The sequence below is a fragment of the Megalobrama amblycephala genome, linkage group LG9, assembly GCF_018812025.1.
Source record: "Megalobrama amblycephala isolate DHTTF-2021 linkage group LG9, ASM1881202v1, whole genome shotgun sequence".
In the NCBI taxonomy this organism is placed as follows: Eukaryota; Metazoa; Chordata; class Actinopteri; order Cypriniformes; family Xenocyprididae; genus Megalobrama; species Megalobrama amblycephala.
Window position 1 is genome coordinate 30,413,463 of NC_063052.1, and position 20,413 is coordinate 30,433,875.

General features: G+C 36.9%; 1 protein-coding gene across 5 annotated transcripts in view; it reads right to left on the bottom strand.

The window, feature by feature from the left end:
• The window catches only part of spock1 (SPARC (osteonectin), cwcv and kazal like domains proteoglycan 1), a 218,256-nt gene that overhangs the window by 39,896 nt on the left and 157,947 nt on the right, over positions 1-20,413 (bottom strand). For all 5 annotated transcript variants that reach the window (XM_048202739.1, XM_048202742.1, XM_048202741.1 and 2 more), the window contains 2 exons: positions 4,786-4,900; positions 113-251 (listed from right to left, as the gene is read on the bottom strand). In XM_048202739.1, the coding sequence (XP_048058696.1) occupies positions 113-251; positions 4,786-4,900 (254 nt within the window). The remainder of the gene's footprint in view (positions 1-112; positions 252-4,785; positions 4,901-20,413) is intronic.

Below are 20,413 nucleotides of genomic sequence, written 5' to 3' on the forward strand. Positions count from 1 at the left end.
GGAAATGAGTTACAATTAACATTGCACAAGTTATTCTTATTGGAGAGTCATCTTTTTTTGTTCAGCTCAATTTAACCTCATTAAACCACCATTCACATGAAGAATATCGTACCTTTGAGGAGTATGTGTGTCCATCCGAGCCACACACTGAGTTGGAGTGAACTACAGGACATGGCCTACATTTCCCATGATTCATATCCAACGCTCCCATCCAACGCTTATGGGGAACATTTCCTTTCCTGGGTTTAACACTAAAGAAAGGAAGAGCGAGAGAATGAGTGGGAAGTGTCACAAATAAAAGCATATATTTGTTTACTTTGATACCAGAACACAGAAAAGTTTCCGGCAGAAACATTTGTTATTTAGTCCCTGATTTAGATTCATACAGTATGACTATATGATTTATGTATGCCATGAAAATCCATCAATTAAATGTTTTCAATTATATGCAGTATGGCACTACATTTCATACATGGCCAAATTAAACATTTATCTACAGTTTATAACTGTAATAAACAGATTATGTTTACACAATCTAATAAATTTGATTACACACACATACACAGTTCATACAGTTTAAAGTAGGCCTATAAATAATTACATAATTATTAAATACAGATTGAAAAAGAAATATTTACAAATATTTAAATTAGAAATATAGCTAAAGAAATATTTCTAAAAAGTGTACATTTTATTGTATCCCTCTATTAAATTTGTCCTCGTTTCCCTTTAGATTTTATAAAGATTTTGTATTGTGCTACTAAATATTTCAAATTAGGTGCACATGTGCTCCTTGGGAAAAAAGTAAGCATCAAGCCCTGATTAGCGTGCTAAGATAGCTCTCATTACCTGCCGTCTTGTGCCAACAGCCCAATCAAGATTTGACAGACATTACAAACAGCTAGCGCTCGAATCCGACGGGAATCGGATTTTATGAGGAGATCAAATCTTACACAGCTCTGGCAGATCAGATATCACACACATATCACAACATGACAAAAGACATCTATAATGTCACTCCTGTTCACACTCAAAATGTCAATATCTCATAGAAAGCGTGAAGTCTGATCATCTGAAGGTGATAAACAAACATGATCACTGTCTGTTTCTCACAGCTGACAGAAGCACTTTAACAGATGAGTGACAATATCAGAGAGTTGGTTTTTTGTGGTTCGCTCTTACACTACCATTTTGATTTTAAAAGAAGTCCCTTCTGCTCACCAAGGTTGCATTTATTTAATCAAAAAATTATTACAATTTAAAATAACAGTTTTCTACGTGAATATATTTTAAAATGTCTTCAGTGTCACATGATCCATCAGAAATCATGCTGATTTGAAACATTTAATATTATCAATGTTGAAAACAGTTGTGCTGCTTAATATTTTTGTTATTTCACTTTTGATCAATTTAATGCATCTTTGCTGAATAAAAGTATGAATTTCTTTTCTATTTTATTCATTATATATGAAGGAGAAGCAGAATTGTGTCAAATCACCTTGAAGGGGTTTATGTTCTGCTAATGACCAGCTGACTGTACATTTCCCCACTTATCACACGACTGCTTACCAACCAAATAAGCAAACTTGAAATATTGATTTGAGTTGAAATGATTTTATTACGCGAGGAGAAAGAAAGTGTGGATTGATACGATTTAAAACTAGCACAGCTATTTAGGAAATCATTTGAAGGGGCAATGGTCAATTTAGCAGCTACAGTTTAGCATCATTATACAAAAATATTGGCCAAGCGAATGCTGCGGGTGACCAATCACAGTTGTGTACTCCAGAGAGCCGTGTAATAAGCTGAACTCGCTCCCAGGCTTTCTGAACCCGTCTGCCAAATTCACAAACATTATTGATTGAGCATGAGGAGAATCTGTCTCTGGTCACTATGAAGTGCTCGTCTTGAGCTGGCGCTTTTAAAGTCTACGTGCTGAACTGCTGGATAATGCAGTGGGATACAGTGTAATGGAGTATATTACAGCACATTATTGTGCATTACATTATGACTCTGTAATTTACACTTCACTGAGTTATATTGAAGTATATTTGCAAGAGGAAATTACACTGCTGTGTTGGATCTGTTCTCAAATCAGTCTTACTGTGGAAATACAGTATATTCATACAGCCAGCATGAGTCGTCTTCATTATTACACTTCAATTAAAACCTTGAAATATCATCACTAATGGTTAAAAGTTCTGTAAATTTGATAATGCTTTAACACTACCAATATCAGCTCCTTTTTTAACATTTTTATTCAGACATTTTTTTTTTTAATATATTTTTATTAGACGGTGTAGGGCACTATAGTTCATTTATGTAAGTGAGGATAGCAAGATAAAGTAAATTGTGACATGTTATACCCAAAAATTCTTAATTCAGTGGACTACCAGTTAAATTGGAACCAAAAATTATTCAGACACTTTGACCTGACCATGTTTTGCTTAAGTGTTATCTGACATAATTAAGATTTTTTTTTTCTGACACAGTTTAACTCTGAGATCTTGTCATATTTTATTACCATTTTTTAAAACAATAGTGAATAAACTGTATTAATGAATGAAATGTTCAAGGTGTCTGAATACATTTTGGTTTGACAGTATGTAATAAAAAAAAAAAAAATTCTCCAACATTTAGTGTAGAAACAGTAAAAAAAGTGTGCAGATTCCATGTGGATTTCCTTATGATTTATTAACATGTGTTATTTTGTTGTGCATAATCTAGCAGTGCTCTTCATGCATTATGTACCACAGTGTTTTAAGGTGTAAATTAATGATCAGAAGCGGCAGCTACACCTCATGTGCTGGTCATTAATGATAGATTGACCGATGCAGATAAATCCTAAGGAAAGCATTATCACCCGCTAGCAGTGTGATTGGCTTTCTAATCGCATCAGCATGTTGTTATTTCTCTGGGAGATATTTGATATTTGCCGTGACAGCATGCGTTTTGTGTATGCATGTGTAAGAGGGCGTTAGTAATTTAGCTTCGTAAACTCTTGGACCTGCTCAAGTGGCCATTACACAATGAATCTTTGTTTGTCCAAACATAAAGAGGGCGGAGTCCGAAATGATATTCCCTCAACGTTCCGTTGTCACTACAACAATAACTCACAACAGACACAAATGGAATGTTAATGTGACCCTGGAGAAGCGGAGCAGCTTCCCGAGTGTAAATACCTCAGAGGCCGATTAAACACAAGAACACATGCTCAATTATTTAGTGCTTGGAAATTATTTGTAATCATGGTTATGGAATACTTGGTCAAGAATTACTAGAGGCCCAGACAACTAGCCAATCAGAAACACTTCCAGGGCTTCAGGGTTTGACTTGTTAGTTTGTGCTGGTAAAAGATGCATCAACTGCACCAAACAACTGTTCAGCAGTGCCATATAACAGAGGGTTTTCACTGTATAAATGAGGTCTTTATACATGAAAATTTGTGGCTGCCTTAAAAATTTTAGGATGGGGCTCCTTACAAGAGGATGATCATATTTGGGGCTCCGTAGTATCTAAAACATTTAAAACTCTTGTTCTATCAACCACCCAAAACACCTCAGCAACTACCCGGGTGTGCCTCATACATCCTGAAAAGTGAAGCTGCGGGCTCTTTGATCGCCCCCTAGAGGCTAGAAGCAGCACAGGTCATAAACCCCGCCCTCTCAATGCAGACGAATGAGACTTAAGTTAAAACATAAAAATAAATTATGCTTCAATTAAATTTTCCGAAAGATGGTTTTGGTCATTTAAGGTAGCTGTTATCACGCTGATATATATTCAATTGTTCGTTTTGTGATAAGTTTGATTTTAGCTAGCTATTTGGTGCTATAGAAACAGGGCGTGTCGTCGTGATTCACAGTTGATTGACAGCTTCTCTGAGGACTGTCGGAGCTTCGAGAGGAGATTGAAGATATATAACTAACTATTAATTTTCGATTTCTGTGTTATTTCACACCGACAAAATGAGCTGTTCAGCAGTAAACTGTACTAACTGACCTGACCTGAGCTTTTCTCTGTAACGTTAAATGTGGGCTTCATAAGCTAATTAATAAATGTTATTAGTTAAGATAACACGCCTAACGTTAGCCATGATGGGAAAAAAAGCAGGTGATCATTATCTGGCAGTTACTAATTATTTTTATGGGTATAAAATAATAATTAGCAGGATAAAACTAATGATAGCCTACTCTAATTAATTATAGAGCACTGTCTACAGCAATCAATCTCCTGTAACGTTAGTTTAACTCTTTATTTAAAATGGCAGGACCGTTTCTGAAATTTTAGAGTTGTTTCTAGTGGCATATTATATTTTATCTACTGAATTAGCTGTTTCAAAAATATTATTGCTCTAGAAACAGAATAGCCTATTCTTTTATAGGTAGAATTTTAAATTGTGTATAATTCATATAGCCTATTTAAAATATATATCAATGGTGACGCAGTCGTCTGGGCGAAAGTTTGATATCGCGACTCCGCCTCCAGGTTCCACTGACGATTCTTTCTGCGCATGCCCGGTTTTTTTTACGTTTTTGCGTAACGTGTCAGCGCCCATTGGCGTCCGTAAGCGGCGTCACGTCGTCCATCTTTTTTTACAGTCTATGCAACTACCTAGCAACCGCTCGGTAAGGCATATATAACTGTTGCCAAACTCTGAATAATCGAAATAACCTTCAAACTAGTCAAAATTTGTCTTGACAAATGTTCATTTTTCTAGTTCATTAGACAAACTGTACCATTCTACGTTTCTTCATCTCAGCACCCACACCTGACTGCATGTCTTACCTGTGCTGTGCTGGTTTGTGATTGGTGCAGATAGCCGTCTGGAAGTCATGGCTCACACACACTTTGTGAGGAGGGCAGTGAACCTTCACACAGGGGTCTTTAGTGCTGTCCAGCCCTGAAAGACAGAGAACGACTTCATTTAATATGATAAACTAAATCGTTCTGGGTTTAAAACCAGCCTTCAGCTCATCTGATCTGTGTTTATGTCTCTCTCAAACATACACACACACTCATCCTTTATATTCATTTTCTTTTGTTTCGGTTTTTCCTCTCCAGTAAAGAAAAACAGAGGAGATTCAGTCAGATGGCATGAAAGGAAGCGAGAGAATCTGATGGAGGAGAGTAGAGCTTTACTCTGGCAAACACACAGGAGAAACAATGCAGCAGCCTCTTGGCAAATGTTTTATCATCTCTCACACACACACACACACACACTCACTGCACTGACTTTGAGCAATAGCTCAGTGTAAACACTTCCTGACAAATGGAGGAAGAGGAGAAACACTGTCTCACGCTCTGCCATCTTTTCCTCTTTCGCACAGGTAATGTAGTTCCTCCAGCAGGAAGTAGGAGGATGAGGAGGAATAGCGCGTGTGCGGAGATCATTACGAGAACTCATGAGACATTTATCTCTGACAGGAAACATTAAACACACACGTTTCCTCAGCCATCTATTACTGAGCAAATTCAATTTCAACTATCACATACAGAACATCAACATATATAGCGCTGCTGCTTGTGTGTGTGTGAGAGACTGAATCACACAGGTGGGCTTAATGGGTTTAACGGAGGTCAAACACTCCATCGCTCCCTCTGACCTTCACATGTCTGTGTGTGTGTTCATCGGGAAAGTTTGATGCCAACCTGCTGTTCATCTGGAGCACAGCCATGCCAAATGGCTTTCAGTACAGCACACACACACACACACACACACACACACACACACACACAGAGTCGATTTACAGCTCCTGCTAATCGAATAAATACCTCACGTTTAAAAGGATAATTCATCCAAATGAAACCTCAGTCATCATTTCCTCTTCCTCATGTTGTGTTAAACCCATGTGACTTTCTTAATTCACAAAAGATGTTACCATGATACAGCGAAACAATGAAACGATGATTTAACAATTAAATTATAACAAACAATTAACAATTAAAAAAAAAAAAATCTTTAAAGTTGTCCAAATGAAGACCTTAGCAATGCATATCCACTCACAAAAATACATTTTTGATACATTTACAGTAGGAAATTTACAAAATATCTTCATTGAACATGATCTTTAATTAATATCCTAATGATTTTTGGCATAAAAAAAATCAGTAATTTTGACCCATACAATGTATTGTTAGCTATTGCTACAAATATACTGGTTTTGTGGTTGAGGGTCACATATTTGAATATGCAAATGAGATGTGAGAGCTGCAGATTTACAGTGAATAACAATTTAAAGTTCAGTCTGTTCCTCACAGAAAGCATCATGACTCCAGAAGACTTGAATATAGCACACACAGTACTGTAAGTCATATAAACTACTTTCATAGTGCTTTTTGAAGTCACTTTCTCTGCATGGAAAAGAACAATCCAGACATTCTGCTGCTGTGCAAATACATGCACTTCATTGTTACTAGGGCTGCATGATACTGGAAAAAACTCACATTGCGATATTTAGTTTTTCTGCGATATATATTGCCATATGGGGGGGAAAAAATCACCAGGTGACTTGAATAGCTCTATTTGGAAAGAATGAATCATTCTAGAATAACTGAAGATTTTGTAGAATATCACATAAAAAATAATGAACAAATTACAAGCATAGATAAATATATGCAACTTTTAGCGTGTATGTGTCCGTTCAGGCACAAATAAACACAGAAGAGAACGGCATTTGGTGTTCACGTGCATCTGCGTGGCTCTGTGTGCATGTGCGCACAGAAAACAGCTACATGTTCTGAATTGAGCTGTCTTTCGCACCATCTTGCGCTCAAATTCTTTAAAATTGCTTGAATGTTTAAACTGACAGGACCTAAAACACGTGCAAATGATAAACTTTCATTGTATAATGGTCAAACTTTGCAATTTATCTGAGAATCACGTGCATTTTGAACTGTGGCGTCTGGTCCGTACGGATTAACGATCCCTATTCTAGACATCTCACATCCTGCGATGAAACTATCGCTGATATCGATGCTAATACGATATATCGTGCAGCCCTAATTCGTACACACTTCTGTTTGATCTGTAATACCTACTTTTCTTTTAGTCCGTCTTCCTCTCATTTTTTTTCTGTTTTCTGCTGTCAGTGTTTAGTGAGGGAGCATGTGTGTTTGTGTGTTTAGAGATGTACATGCCTTATTGATGGAGTTCAGGCCTCTCTCAACCCTGTGACGGATTGAATGATTTGATATTTTCCTGCATATGGGATTCAGCCGGTGAGGGCGAGAGAGATTGAAGGAAACAAGAGATGAGGTGCTGGGAGCGTGTCGGAGGGGAAGTGAGGACACGCTTTACCAGTGCGCACACACACAGATTGCGTGATGTCTTTCACAGCCTATAGAGATGGGATTCTGTCTGAAGGACATTTTGCTTTCGTATTTTATTTTTTTCATAACTGAGTGTGTGTGTGTGTGTGTGCAGTTAGCAGGAGGTTTAATGAGGTGAACCTCACAGAAACACGTCCTGGTCGAATTTGACCTCGTTCAAAATAAAATAAATAATAAAATATATTTGGATTCAGCTAATGTATGTTGATATGCATTCTGGTTTCCCAATACGTTACAACAGCGATGATCAAAAGAACATGGACAAAACAGTCACTCTTTGTAAACAATTGTTCAATGACGTGCCGAATGCTCTATGACAGTCATTTACGCCGTCATCACCCAGGTGTTGATAGCGCTCAGGCGCAGGTGAGACCTGAACAGCTCACTTTGCTATCTGTGTTTAAACTAAACTCATTTAAACCTTGCCAATTTAAACATTCATCCGTAAGACGTGAAATAGAACGCATGCACGGAGAGCGGCGTCACAGTGCACAAATACTCTTTCAAGTCTTGCACCTAAACGGACAAATTCACACAAAAATGATGTCAACATGCCCATTTTAGCGAGTATCCTAACAAACAGTACGTTATGTCTTAGGAGAATAACGAGACAGACAACGCATGTGTGTAAGTATCAGTGTACTGGATCTTTGAATTATGCCTTAAAGGGAAAGCAGTCTAAATATTCTTTGTAGCTCTATGTGTTTTAATGTTCATCAAACGACAAAGGACGAAGAAATCACTCTCGACTGAATAGCTTTTGCAACTTCAAAAATGTTTCAACTTAATTTAATTATTCAAAGAAGTTTATATGAAGTGTTATTTTATATTTGATTACTTTATTCAATTTCTGTACCTGAAAGCTGTTAGATACAGTGGGTACGGAAAGTATTCAGACCCCCTTAAATTTTTCACTCTTTGTTATATTGCAGCCATTTGCTAAAATGGCTGTCCACCAACGTTTACCATCCAACCTGACAGAACTGGAGAGGATCTGCAAGGAGGAATGGCAGAGGATCTCCAAATCCAGGTGTGAAAAACTTGTTGTATCTTTCCCAAAAAGACTCATGGCTGTATTAGATCAAAAGGGTGCTTCTACTAAATACTGAGCAAAGGGTCTGAATACTTAGGACCATGTGATATTTCAGTTTTTCTTTTATTATAAATCTGCAAAAATGTCAACAATTCTGTGTTTTTCTGTCAATATGGGGTGCTGTGTGTACATTAATGAGGAAAAAAATGAACTTAAATGATTTTAGCAAATGGCTGCAATATAACAAAGAGTGAAAAATGTAAGGGTTTCTGAATACTTTCCGTACCCACTGTACCTGAAAAGCCTTTAAAGCATTGTTTATTTTATTTGTATCTTAGCTCTCATATATTTATTTGTGCTGTTTCTTGTAGTTAGATTATTTGTTTTTATTTCCTTTATTTTTATTTGACAATTGTCTTATTTTTTTACTGAACACAGCACATACCGAACTGTACCTAAACCATGACACAAAAACCGTGATACAAACCGAACCGTGAGAAATCTGATCCGTTCCACCCCTAATATTCATCCCTAAATTCTCATTACTATATGTGGCAGGAGGGGTGATTTTTGCTTACGTCACGGTGCTGTTTTAGCTTATTGGCAGCGTCGCTGGGCTATAAAAACAGGAACCTGCGCGTTACCTCGGATGCGTCACTTGGTGAACTGTTGCATCGTTAACACACTTCCGTCGCTTCCCGGAACTGGATGCGAGTGCTCGAGACGGTAACAACGTGCTGCTAGTTGTTTTGTTGGCTATGGCTTGTGTTTGTTTACGAGAGATGCACTCTCTGTCTAATGTGTTTTAGAGACGGCGACTTGGTTGGAGAGCACTTCTGCCTTGACGCTACGAGTTTTGTTGCAATGTTGTTTATTACCGTTTACATATATTGGGTATAGACGTTGAAGAAGGCAGGTCGAATGCTGTGCTAAATCCTCATTAACTTCTTTAAGTGATGTATGCATTCTGGAGCCGCTGGTCGAATTGAGTACATTCCTAACTCAATCCCTTTCTTAGCTGAGAGAACCTGACGCAGTTGCTGGAGCGCTGTTTTCTGTTCTGGCCTTTGCTGGAAGAGATTCTGTTTGTTGGCTCTTCATAAAACGTTAATCCCTTCAATCAGTATGTATTCATGCACACATGTATTAGGATGGGAGAGTTTATCTAACAGAGTAACAGTCTCGCTTTGTTTATAGGTGTTGTGACGACCATAACTGCATTCCAGTCGGGTTGTTTATGGCTACAGTGCTGTCCTGTTTCCAATTTCATTTTTTTGTTAACTTTTCTTTCTTGACTCCTTTATATTGTTTTGTTTGCTCTTTTCAGTTGTATCAATATTATTTTTGTTTCTGAAGTTTGATTTCATTTTCAATTCTAATTATATCTTTGTGATTTTCCTTTAGTTTGTTTCTGTTTCTTTCTTCTGTTGCATTAGATTTCTGTATTGTTTCTGGGGTCTGAATTGTCTTTGTTTCCAATTTTGTTTATATTTTTGTGATTTTTCTTATTTGATTTGCTTTCTCTTTTCTTTTCCTTTTTTTAATACTTATTTGTATTTTGTTGAAATTGTGATTTTTTTTTTTTTTTTTTTTTTTCCCAAGCAACTATTTATTTGTTGCAAACATTCATTTATTTGTGTTATTTGACTGGTTAAAGGTGCTAAAGAGGATGTTTTGTTTTATACTTTTTTGCAGTATTACTTGAAACTGTCTTTACTAACTGATAAAAGACTATTTATTAGGTGCACTGAAAGGAATAATATTAATATACATCATCTGTGCACGAGGTAGGGCCTTAAAAACATCAGCCAATCGTTTACGCGATGATCGGCCCTCTGGCTTGTCAATCACTGCCATTACGTTCCTTGTGCGAGACGTGCGCGGCTGTGCTCTCCAGTAACTTTCCACACTCCACAGCCCACATGGAAAAAACCTATATAAACATATATGTTTCAATATAGGTTTTGATATAGGTTTTACATATATGTGACATATATAAAATTGGCCGTTTTCCTATATTATATGTACATATATGTACACATAATATAGGAAAACGGCCAATTTTATATATGTCACATATATTAAAAACCTATATCAAACCTATATTGAAACATATATGTTTATATAGGTTTTTTCCATGTGGGACCAATTTCACGTGTTCGTGTAGCGGTGTGTTTTCTGCGTTGTGTCGTAATCAAAGACAGACTGCGAAAAATCTTGCCATCAGGTCCTCACTTTATTCTGTATAACACAAATGGCAATATATGAGGACTTGTGCAGCATACAAACAGCATGCGGCAGCAACGCACAACGCTGAGAAAGAGAGATATTAAAAGTAACTTAAGTAAAGAAAAATAATCAACGAAACATCTGAATGTACATCACAGAGGGGTTTTGGATTACAATCATACAAATAGCTGTTACATGAAACATGGCCTTAATTGAATCACCGCAAAAACTTTGTGCGACCTACCGCTGTGATGTCTCATGCAGACTGGGAAGCAGCAAAGTGCGTCAACACCCCAAGTCAGCATGGCGGCAGGAAACCCCAAATATGGTCATGGCAAGTGGAATCACAAAATAATTGTCTAAATACATAACTGCTACATTCGCACATACATAAGTTCTTGCATAATTTTTTTCGTTAATTCTTAGTTTTTGCCTTGATAATAGAAAATATGAGCTAGGCATCATGTATGACAGTCAAAAATGAGATATGAGCTACAAAATGACCAGATCCTGCCATTAGCTATATAGAAGACATATCTTGTATGTATAGGGCATATATATGGATATGAAGAAGCAATACAGGAGACCTATATTTCCTGTATATGCACATATATGCACCTCAATTTTGCCTATATGTGGCATATATACACATATATGCAGTATATATACGCATATATGCAGCATATATATAGCATATATGCAGTATATATGCGCATATATGCAGCATATATATAGCATATATGCAGTATATATGCGCATATATGCAGCATATATATTATCATATATGTGCATATATGCAGCATATATGTACATATACACTGCATATAGGTTTCATATATGCGCATATATCCACATATAGGTTCTTTCCATGTGGGAGGTGCCGGCATGCAATGTTTTTGTCAGGAGACAGGAGTAACAACTGCAGATTATGAGTTACCTGCGGTGAGTCCGACATAATGAATCCACTAACACGACACAGCGAATGCCGGTGGTAAACACTCGTGTTCCAATACTCGTGCATGAGTTTTGGGAGGCGTTCACTCGAAATGAGCTGTGAAGGAGGGGGGTTGTTCTTACGCATGCGCTCATTTCAAAAACTCACTAACAGTCTTTGGTTTCTCAGTCGACGAAAAGATCCTCTTTAGCACCTTTAAGTTGCAATACCCAGTTTCCAAAGTGACTGTGTACTTGATTCTTATCATTTTTGTCTCGGCAGGGCTTGAGCACCAGGGGCAGAGGACTGGTTTTTAGGTGGTGGTATATTCCTCACAAGTGTGCAGTGACCACCTCACCGTGGATGTGTGTGTGTGCGTGTGTGCGTGTGTGTGTGTGTGCACAGTGAAGTGCAGTGATTCACCTACAAGTGGTGTGGTCTGATTATCTGCTTCTTTTTTTACTGGTAAGCTCTAGTCCCTGGACCTCGACTTGTTCTAAAAACCCTAAGTGGCCCGTTTGGCTGGGACAAATGTTTAATTATTTATTTTAATACTGTTTTTAAGAAAGATGTCAATAAAAAAGAAATGTTGTATTGTTACCCATGTTTCTACTTCTAATTAGTGACACAAACCTGTGCAAGCCACTATAAGGTGGTTTATTCTAATTCTTTGGGTGAAACTCCCAAAGTGGCATAGTCGGAGTGAGCTTGATATCTTGTTATCTTGTTAATTTCCCACTGCATTTAAAGTAAAAGTCCTTATTGCCCTCGAACCCCCGCCACATATATATATTAGTGCTGTCAAACGATTAATCGCGATTAATTACATCCAAAATAAAGGTTTGTGTTTACATAATGTGTTTGTATATATAAATACACACACATTCATGTATTTAAGAAATATGTATACATGTATATTTATATATAATTTATATTATATACAAATATAAATATTTTATATATAAATATAATATATTTTTGTTAAATATATACATGCATGTGTATACATATTATGTAAACAAACTTTTAATTAGTTTTTTTATTTCAGAGTTTTATTTCACAATTAATCGTTTGATTGCACTAATTATATATATATATATATATATATATATATATATATATATATATATATATATATATATATATATACACATATATATATATATATATACACACAGTCACAGTGTTGCCGTAGTTACTGCATTTTGTATTTGCAGGGCATTGCATATAAACCGAATAAATTGTACAAAATAGCATAAAAGAGTATTGATGTAGTGAGGTGAGCGAACATAGAAGGTTAGTAAATGTACAGTTACACACGTACAGCATAGCGATGCATTTCTCTTGTTACTAGTCTACAGTGTATTCTTTCATTTTGTTCAGTCTTTTTTCTATTACAACGGAAAACAGGCCATTCATATTCAGAGACGAACCCCAAACACCCTCACTGCAGGGTACGAATGTGTGTGTCGAAGAGGGAATGAAAATAAGAAAGTGTGATAGATCCCGACTGATAAATGTGAGATGAGAGCGAGAGAGAGGGAGGATGGGGGATATTTACCTCTTCACACTTTTCAATTCCAGGCCTGAATGAACAAATTCAGCTCCTGTTTAACCAAGCAGTCAATTCTAATCGACTAACAGCGCACGATGTACACACTTCGGCCATGTTTGAAATGAAATACCGCACAGTATATACTGAGCACTGTTTATTAAACATACCATGTGCAACTATGCATTGCAATAATGATATCCGTTTCAAATAGCAGTTCACTATACTGCATGTTTAATTCAGTAGGTGGCAGTCAAATGCCGTTATTTTGCATTTCTAGCCCACCATTAGTCTGGATTTTTAATCCAAATTTGTGTAAAAATAGTCTACATTTTGGCATACAGATCAAATGAGTGAAGAATGACATATTTACAAATTTGTGAATGGTATTATTAACATTACATTGCTTGACTTGACCATAATTGATGAACTTCACAGAGTTATTGAACTGAACTGAATAAACACTAAACTGAATTGAGCAGAATTTGTCTCTTATTTGATGAAGTTTGCATCACCGATTCTGTTATTATCCTGTTTATTACTGTGAGGCTGCTTTGAAACATTGTGTATTGTATAAAGCACTGTAGAATTAAAGGTGACTTGCCGTTGCATTGTTGGATAAAGTATCTCAACACGATGTGCACCATGTGGCATACTACATATTTTGTCGAATGCAGTCAATAGTAGGTTATGTTATTTCATGCAGACATAAAATTAGCATACTGTGCAAAGTAAACATACTACATATTGTAGAAATAGCACTAATAGCATGCCATTTCATTCCACTTTTCTTGTCTACGACCGACTGTCCACATTCATCTCCGTCTGGCGTGCTTTATTACAGGACTGAGTGAGTGATGAAGAATTCATTTCACTGAAAAATAAAACCTGTCCGCGCTGGTTTATTCGATGGGTGATTCCTCCTCCATCATATGTCTCTCGTGACATCGCTATGGAAACCCGCCGCCCCTCAGGGCCACAAGTTTTATCATTTTTATGGGCTGAATTAAAAGAGAGAGAGAGAAATATGCCCATAAACAGCCATGATTTGATAGCCAGTAAATTAATCCTATAAAAGTGCAACATTGGCTCCATATATATCGTCTTACAGCTGCCTGCTCGGATGTGTGTGTGCTTATGCACTCTAAACTGTAAGTACCTTTCCTGTAGTATTTTCCTATTATACTTTAAAGGATTAGTTCACTTCAGAATTAAAATTTCCTGGTAATTTCTCTTTCTTTCTTCAGTTGAAAAGAAATAACGAATGTGTAAAGAAGTCAAATGGCCTTTACAAAAAAAGGTAAAACAACAATGTTGGATGATTTTGAAGTTGGAGGAGAAAATGAGAGATTTAAATTTTTTTAGAAGATGACCGATTGTTTCACTAGTTAAGACCTTTATTCCTCATCTGGGATCATGTAGAGCCCTTTGAAGCTGCACTGAAAATGCAATTTGGACCTTCAACCCGTTAGTAGCCGCTGAAGTCCACTATATGGAGAAAAATCCTGGAATGTTTTCCTCAAAAACCTTAATTTGACTGAAGAAAGAAAGGCATAAACACATTGGATGATGGGGTGAGTAAATTATCAGGAAATTTTAATTCTGAAGTGAACTAATCCTTTAACATTATAGTTCTTTCCTTCATTTCTTTAAGAAGCAATCATGATGGTTTTTTGACATTGCATGAATAAAAACAGCAAATAGGCCTTCCTTTTCTGTTCCATGCAAGAAACAAACTCATACAGGGAGGAAAAAACACTGACATATTTTCCTGTTTGGCTGAACTATTGCTTTAACCCGATGCAGGAGTTTAAAGTCATCTAAACTCAGCCTGCATTGATTCTCTTTGTGTAAACTGCAGTTGCATTTGCTCTCCATCAAGTTTGACATCTGAACTTTAGTATCACAGCAACAGTAGACCTCATCTATCCAGATGTGACCTCAAACGCTTTCATACACCTCACAAATCGACCTTTAACCCTTTGTGTGCCACAGATCCATGTGAATGTGGGCGTCTCATCTGCTGCGTCGATCAATAACTATACAACACAAGGGCTTCGTTCAGAAAGAAATACTATCTTACTGCAAATGCTGCCTACTTACACTGCTTATTGCCTATTAATATTAGGCATTTTCCACAAGTAATTTTTCAATCTTATTGCATGTTGCATCATCTTGGAAATAAACAAAAAATGTTTATATTTTTGATCCAATTTTGTGCACACACATCAGCTGAATTTAGAATGGCATATTATCATATGACTCTTACTATTTATGCATCTTTTTATGGCAGAAATAGTAAGAATAGTATGCCATTTCAAATTCAGCGATCATTATTTTTGGTTGCAGAGTCATTAGTCACACGGCATTTACGGCTCAGTTGACTGGCTCAAAAGCAACATGTGCCTCTGACTGATGGAAAATTTGGTCCTCTTTGCAACAGTCTGAATGATTCAGGTAAATCTCACTTCCATAATCACATCACCGGAGTCATCTTAAAACGAACGCTTCCTTGTTCTGCCTCTATTTTAAATACTGTAATTGGCGCAGAAGGTTGAATGAGGCTAAATTAGATGATCTGGATTCAGCATTCATACCTGTGATTATCCAATCAGGGCAAGTCTGTGCTGCCTAATGGCCAATCAGCTCACAGCCGAATTCTGAATGTCACCAGAAAAACTAAAAACATTTAGATGAATGAGACCTTCGTTTTCTAAACACACACACACACGCGCTCATAATCTGCTTAATTAACATGCTGTGATCCTGTTTCCACATAGAGAATGTAAATATCTAACCTTGACAGAGCCTAAAACACACACACATGTCCCATCAATGCCCTCTACATTAGGGCACCTGCCTACCAAATACCATCTGTGCCATCTGCACACTTTGGCATCAAGTGTCAATCAACTCATTCAAAGGCACACTAGGGAGAAAGAGCAGTGTTTTCAGTCAGCATGAAATCAAAATTAACTCTATATTCTTCCTTAACGCATGTTACTGGTCTTATTGTGAATGATTCATCAGTGTATGTTTTTCTAAAGAAAAAAATATTCAATGTGTAATTAGTTTGGGCTTCCATTACAAGGGAATAAAGGCATTGCTAACATTCACAATGTGAGGTCAACTCAAAAAGTGAGTGTTAATAATGTACGACCCTACTGGAGCAAATGCACCTAGAGACACTGAATTACACAACACAGCAACCAAAACACTGTTATGACTGTGTGTGTGTGTGTGTGTGTGTATTACTGGCTTCAGAAATAGATTTCCATCATTTTAAGGGGATGAGTCTCAATTCGTCAGTTGAAGCATGAGCAACTGTGATGAATGTTACAGTGTTTTCACACTAGCACTTTTGGTGCACACCCAGATTCAGTTTACGTCAGAATTTGATTTGTTTGGATGATGTGAATGCTGTTTTCTGAACTCGGGTGCACACCCATGAACCGTACTCGAGTTCACATAAAAAGGGTGGTCTGGGATATGGTTCATGTGAACTCCGGTACGGTTTGCTGCTGATATGAACGCAATCAAACTAAATCATGGAAGTGAACCACTATTGATGATGTATGATTCGATAAAACTGTGTGTTTTTTTGTTCTCACTCACTTTCCTGACAAGCATGACTGACACACTTGTCAGGAAAAGTGTGTCTGCTTGCCGTCAGCACAAACAGACTCCCGTGTTCTTTAGAATATTTGCAGGACATTTGCAGCAGACAGACACAAGTGGCGTTATGTGCCGAAAACAAAACAAAGGTTCAAAAAACAAAATATAAAAGTAAGGCGAGCAACGCTATGCATTTTGCCGCCTTCTCCTGCATCATCGTTACCAAGCAACAAGGGTAAACAGCTGCTGATTTGATGCTGCAAACACAGCGGGGCTGGGGGGGGGGGGGGGGGGGGTTTGAGAGCAGATGAACTCTGGTTCGGACTAGGCAATCGAACCAAGTGTGAAAATTGCAAATTAAACCTAAAAATACCCTAAAAAATATGAACCCTGAAAATATAAAAAAGCTCATTCAAAATATTAATACATAATAGTGAAAAAATAATACTAAAATAACACAGAAACAAATAAAAATGTGTAAAAAAAAATGACATATAATAAATTTAGTAATGTTGCCTAAACTTGCCCTGCACACTAAAATCCCGAAAAAAAAAAAAAAAATGTCTAAAATGTCTGCACACACTTCAAATACCACTGCTCTCTCGGTCTTTACATACACGTCTGTTTGTCAAATGCTCTTAAGCCACTCCTTCCCACCTCAGGCCACTCCCTCAAATTCTGAAGCCCCTCCTACATCACCTAACTCAAGCTGAACAGTCAAGAGTTGAGCAGAAGCGTCTCCTTCAGAAAAGGGTCATACTGCAGTCGGCCATGTGTGACGCTGAGGTCAGACATGTCCATATGGAGATGGCAGACATGTCTCACTGTGTGTGTGTGTGTGTGTGTGTGTGTGTGTGTGTGTGTGTGTGTGTGTGTGTGTGTCTGTAAGTGTATGTAAGTGTTCAATAGACAGCAATTTAATGATCACTGTCAAGGTTCAGAAAGGTAAAGACATTGTTAAAATAGTTAACGTGAGTACAGTGGTTCATCCTTAATTTCCAATGAAAATACTTTTTGTGCTCAAAAAAAAGAAAAAAAAAAAAGAAATTACAACTTTATTCAACAATTTCTTCTCTTCCTTGTCCCTGTCTCTTCCCGAGGCATGCGTGTGATGCTGACGCAGGAGCCGGCCAATAATGAGTCGGCATTCTGACGTAGAACACGGAAGCACTGAACTTTGCTTACTACGGGAACAGAGTAGGAGAATGACTTTTTGTTTTTGTGCACAAAAAGTATTCTCGTTGCTTCATAACATTAAGTTTGAACCACTGTAGTCACTTTGATTCTTTTAACAATGTCTTTAGTACCTTTCTGGACCTTGACATTGGTAATTATATTGCTGTCTATTGAGGAGTCAGAAAATTCTAGGATTTCATCAAAATATCTTAATCTGTGTTCCGAAGATGAACAAAGGTCTTACGGGTGTGGAACGACATGAGGGTGAGTAATTAATGACAGAATTTTCCTGTTTGTGTAACTAACTCTATAATAATAGTTAAGGTAGTTGTTAAGTTTAAGTTATTAAGTTATTATGGGATGTAGAATTTGGTCATGCAGAATAAGGCATTAATATCTGCTTTTTAAGTATTAATAAACAGCCAATATCCCAGTAATATGCATGCTAATAAGCAACTAGTTAATAGTGAGAACTGGACCCTAAACTAAAGTGTTACAAGACAAAGGAACTAATCCACAAAGCTAAGTTTCTTTTAATTTATTTTCAACAGACAGTAGTGCAAATCACAGTTTGTTCAACCTAATGGTATTTAGTCTCCTAGTTAGTACAGTACAGCCTCCTTTATATTAAAGGGTTAGTTTAATATAAAGGAGTTTAATTATAAATTAGTTAGTTTAACTAATATAAGTTTAATTATAGTTAGTTAGTTTAATATAAAATTGATTAATATTAAAGGGTTAGTTTACCCAAAAATGAAAATAATGTCAATTATTACTCACCCTCATGCCGTTCCACACCCGTGAGACCTTCGTTCATCTACAGAATGCAAATTAAGATATTTTTGTTGAAATCTGATGGCTCAGTGAGGCCTGCATATCCAGCAATGACATCCATTAATGTACTAAAAACATATTTAAATCAGTTCATGTGAGTACAGTGGATCAATATTAATATTATAAAGAGATGAGAATATTTTTTGTGCGCCAAAAAAAACAAAAAACAAAACTTATATAGTGATGGCCGATTTCAAAACACTGCTTTATTAAGCTTCGGAGTGTTATGAATCTTTTGTGACGAATCATTTGGAGTGCCAAAGTCGCTCTGAAGCTTCCTGAAGCAGTGTTTTGAAATCGGCCATCACTAAATAAGTCATTATTTTGTTTTTATGCCGCACCAAAAATAATCACATCGCTTTATAATATTAATGTTGAACCACTGTACTCACATGAACTGATTTAAATATGTTTTTAGTACATTTATGGATCTTGAGAGAGGAAATGTCATTGCTGGCTATGCAGGCCTCTCTGAATCATCAGATTTCAACAAAAATATCTTAATTTGTGTTCTGAAGATTAATGAAGGTCTTATGGGTGTGGAACGGCATGAGGGTGAGTAATAAATGACAGAATTTTCATTTTTGGGTGAACTAAACCCTTAAAGAAAAAAGCATTAAACAGAAAGAGAGAGAGATTATTATTATTATTATTATTTATTTATTTTTTTTTTTTTATTGTATAGTGTTATTAATGCTTTGGCAATGTAAAGATTTCTTTCACCATGCCAATGAAGCTATTTGAATCTTGAATCTTGGGGGTGGGGGGGTGTAGTTCAGGGTGTGTTTGTGTGTGTAATGAGGCTATATGTAGGAAGAATCATCTATCACAGCGCAGCAGGAGCTGTCTACACACACACACACACACACACATGCATTTACACAGAGATTAAATGAGGACATATCATAGACTTCTATTGTTTTTATGTAAAACTAAATATAACTACTAACTGCTCAAACCCTAAACGAAAACTTTAAAACAAAATATTCACTTTATGAATCATTCATACATTTGAGGATGCCCTCAAATTTAGCACACTTCTCAAGACAATTCGGTCCTCAAAGTAACACAGTACTTCTTTAACAAGCATAAACCCCTCTCTCTGTGTGGAAATAATTAGCTTGAATGTGACGCTTTAATTCATGTAAAAGTATAAAGCAGAGGTTCACCTGCAGAGCAAAACTAATGCATGTTAAACAGGTAAGAACACACCTACAGCTCTTTAATTCACACGGGTCTTACAGCAAGACAACAAGAGTCCGCTTATCCATCGCTCTATAGTGAGAAAAGCCCAGAAGAAAGCGTTCGACATTGAAAGATTATTCAGTGCTAACAGCTGTGGAAACCTTGTGCAAGAAACATATGTATAATTCCACGTTTAATTAAAGTATTAAATTGATAAACGCTGGGGAAAGTTCAGGCGGTGGAGGGGTTCGGTGGGATGGGGTTTTAACGAACACTCTCAGCGTTAACTGAAAACGCCTTCAGGACACGAGCGACGGGTGGAATGTGTGCTCCTCTCGCTCCGCTGCCCCATGGGAGTGCGCCGTCTCCCAACACTACTGAATATTCATGAGCTGCACTATGATTATTGGCCAGCTTCAGAATAGAAGTATTTAAAGGGTTTGCTCTAGTAAAGAGTTTCTTCTGCTTTAAAATAATGTTTGGAGAAGCAGATGAGATTTGAAATGGCCCAAGGAAAGAGCTTCAA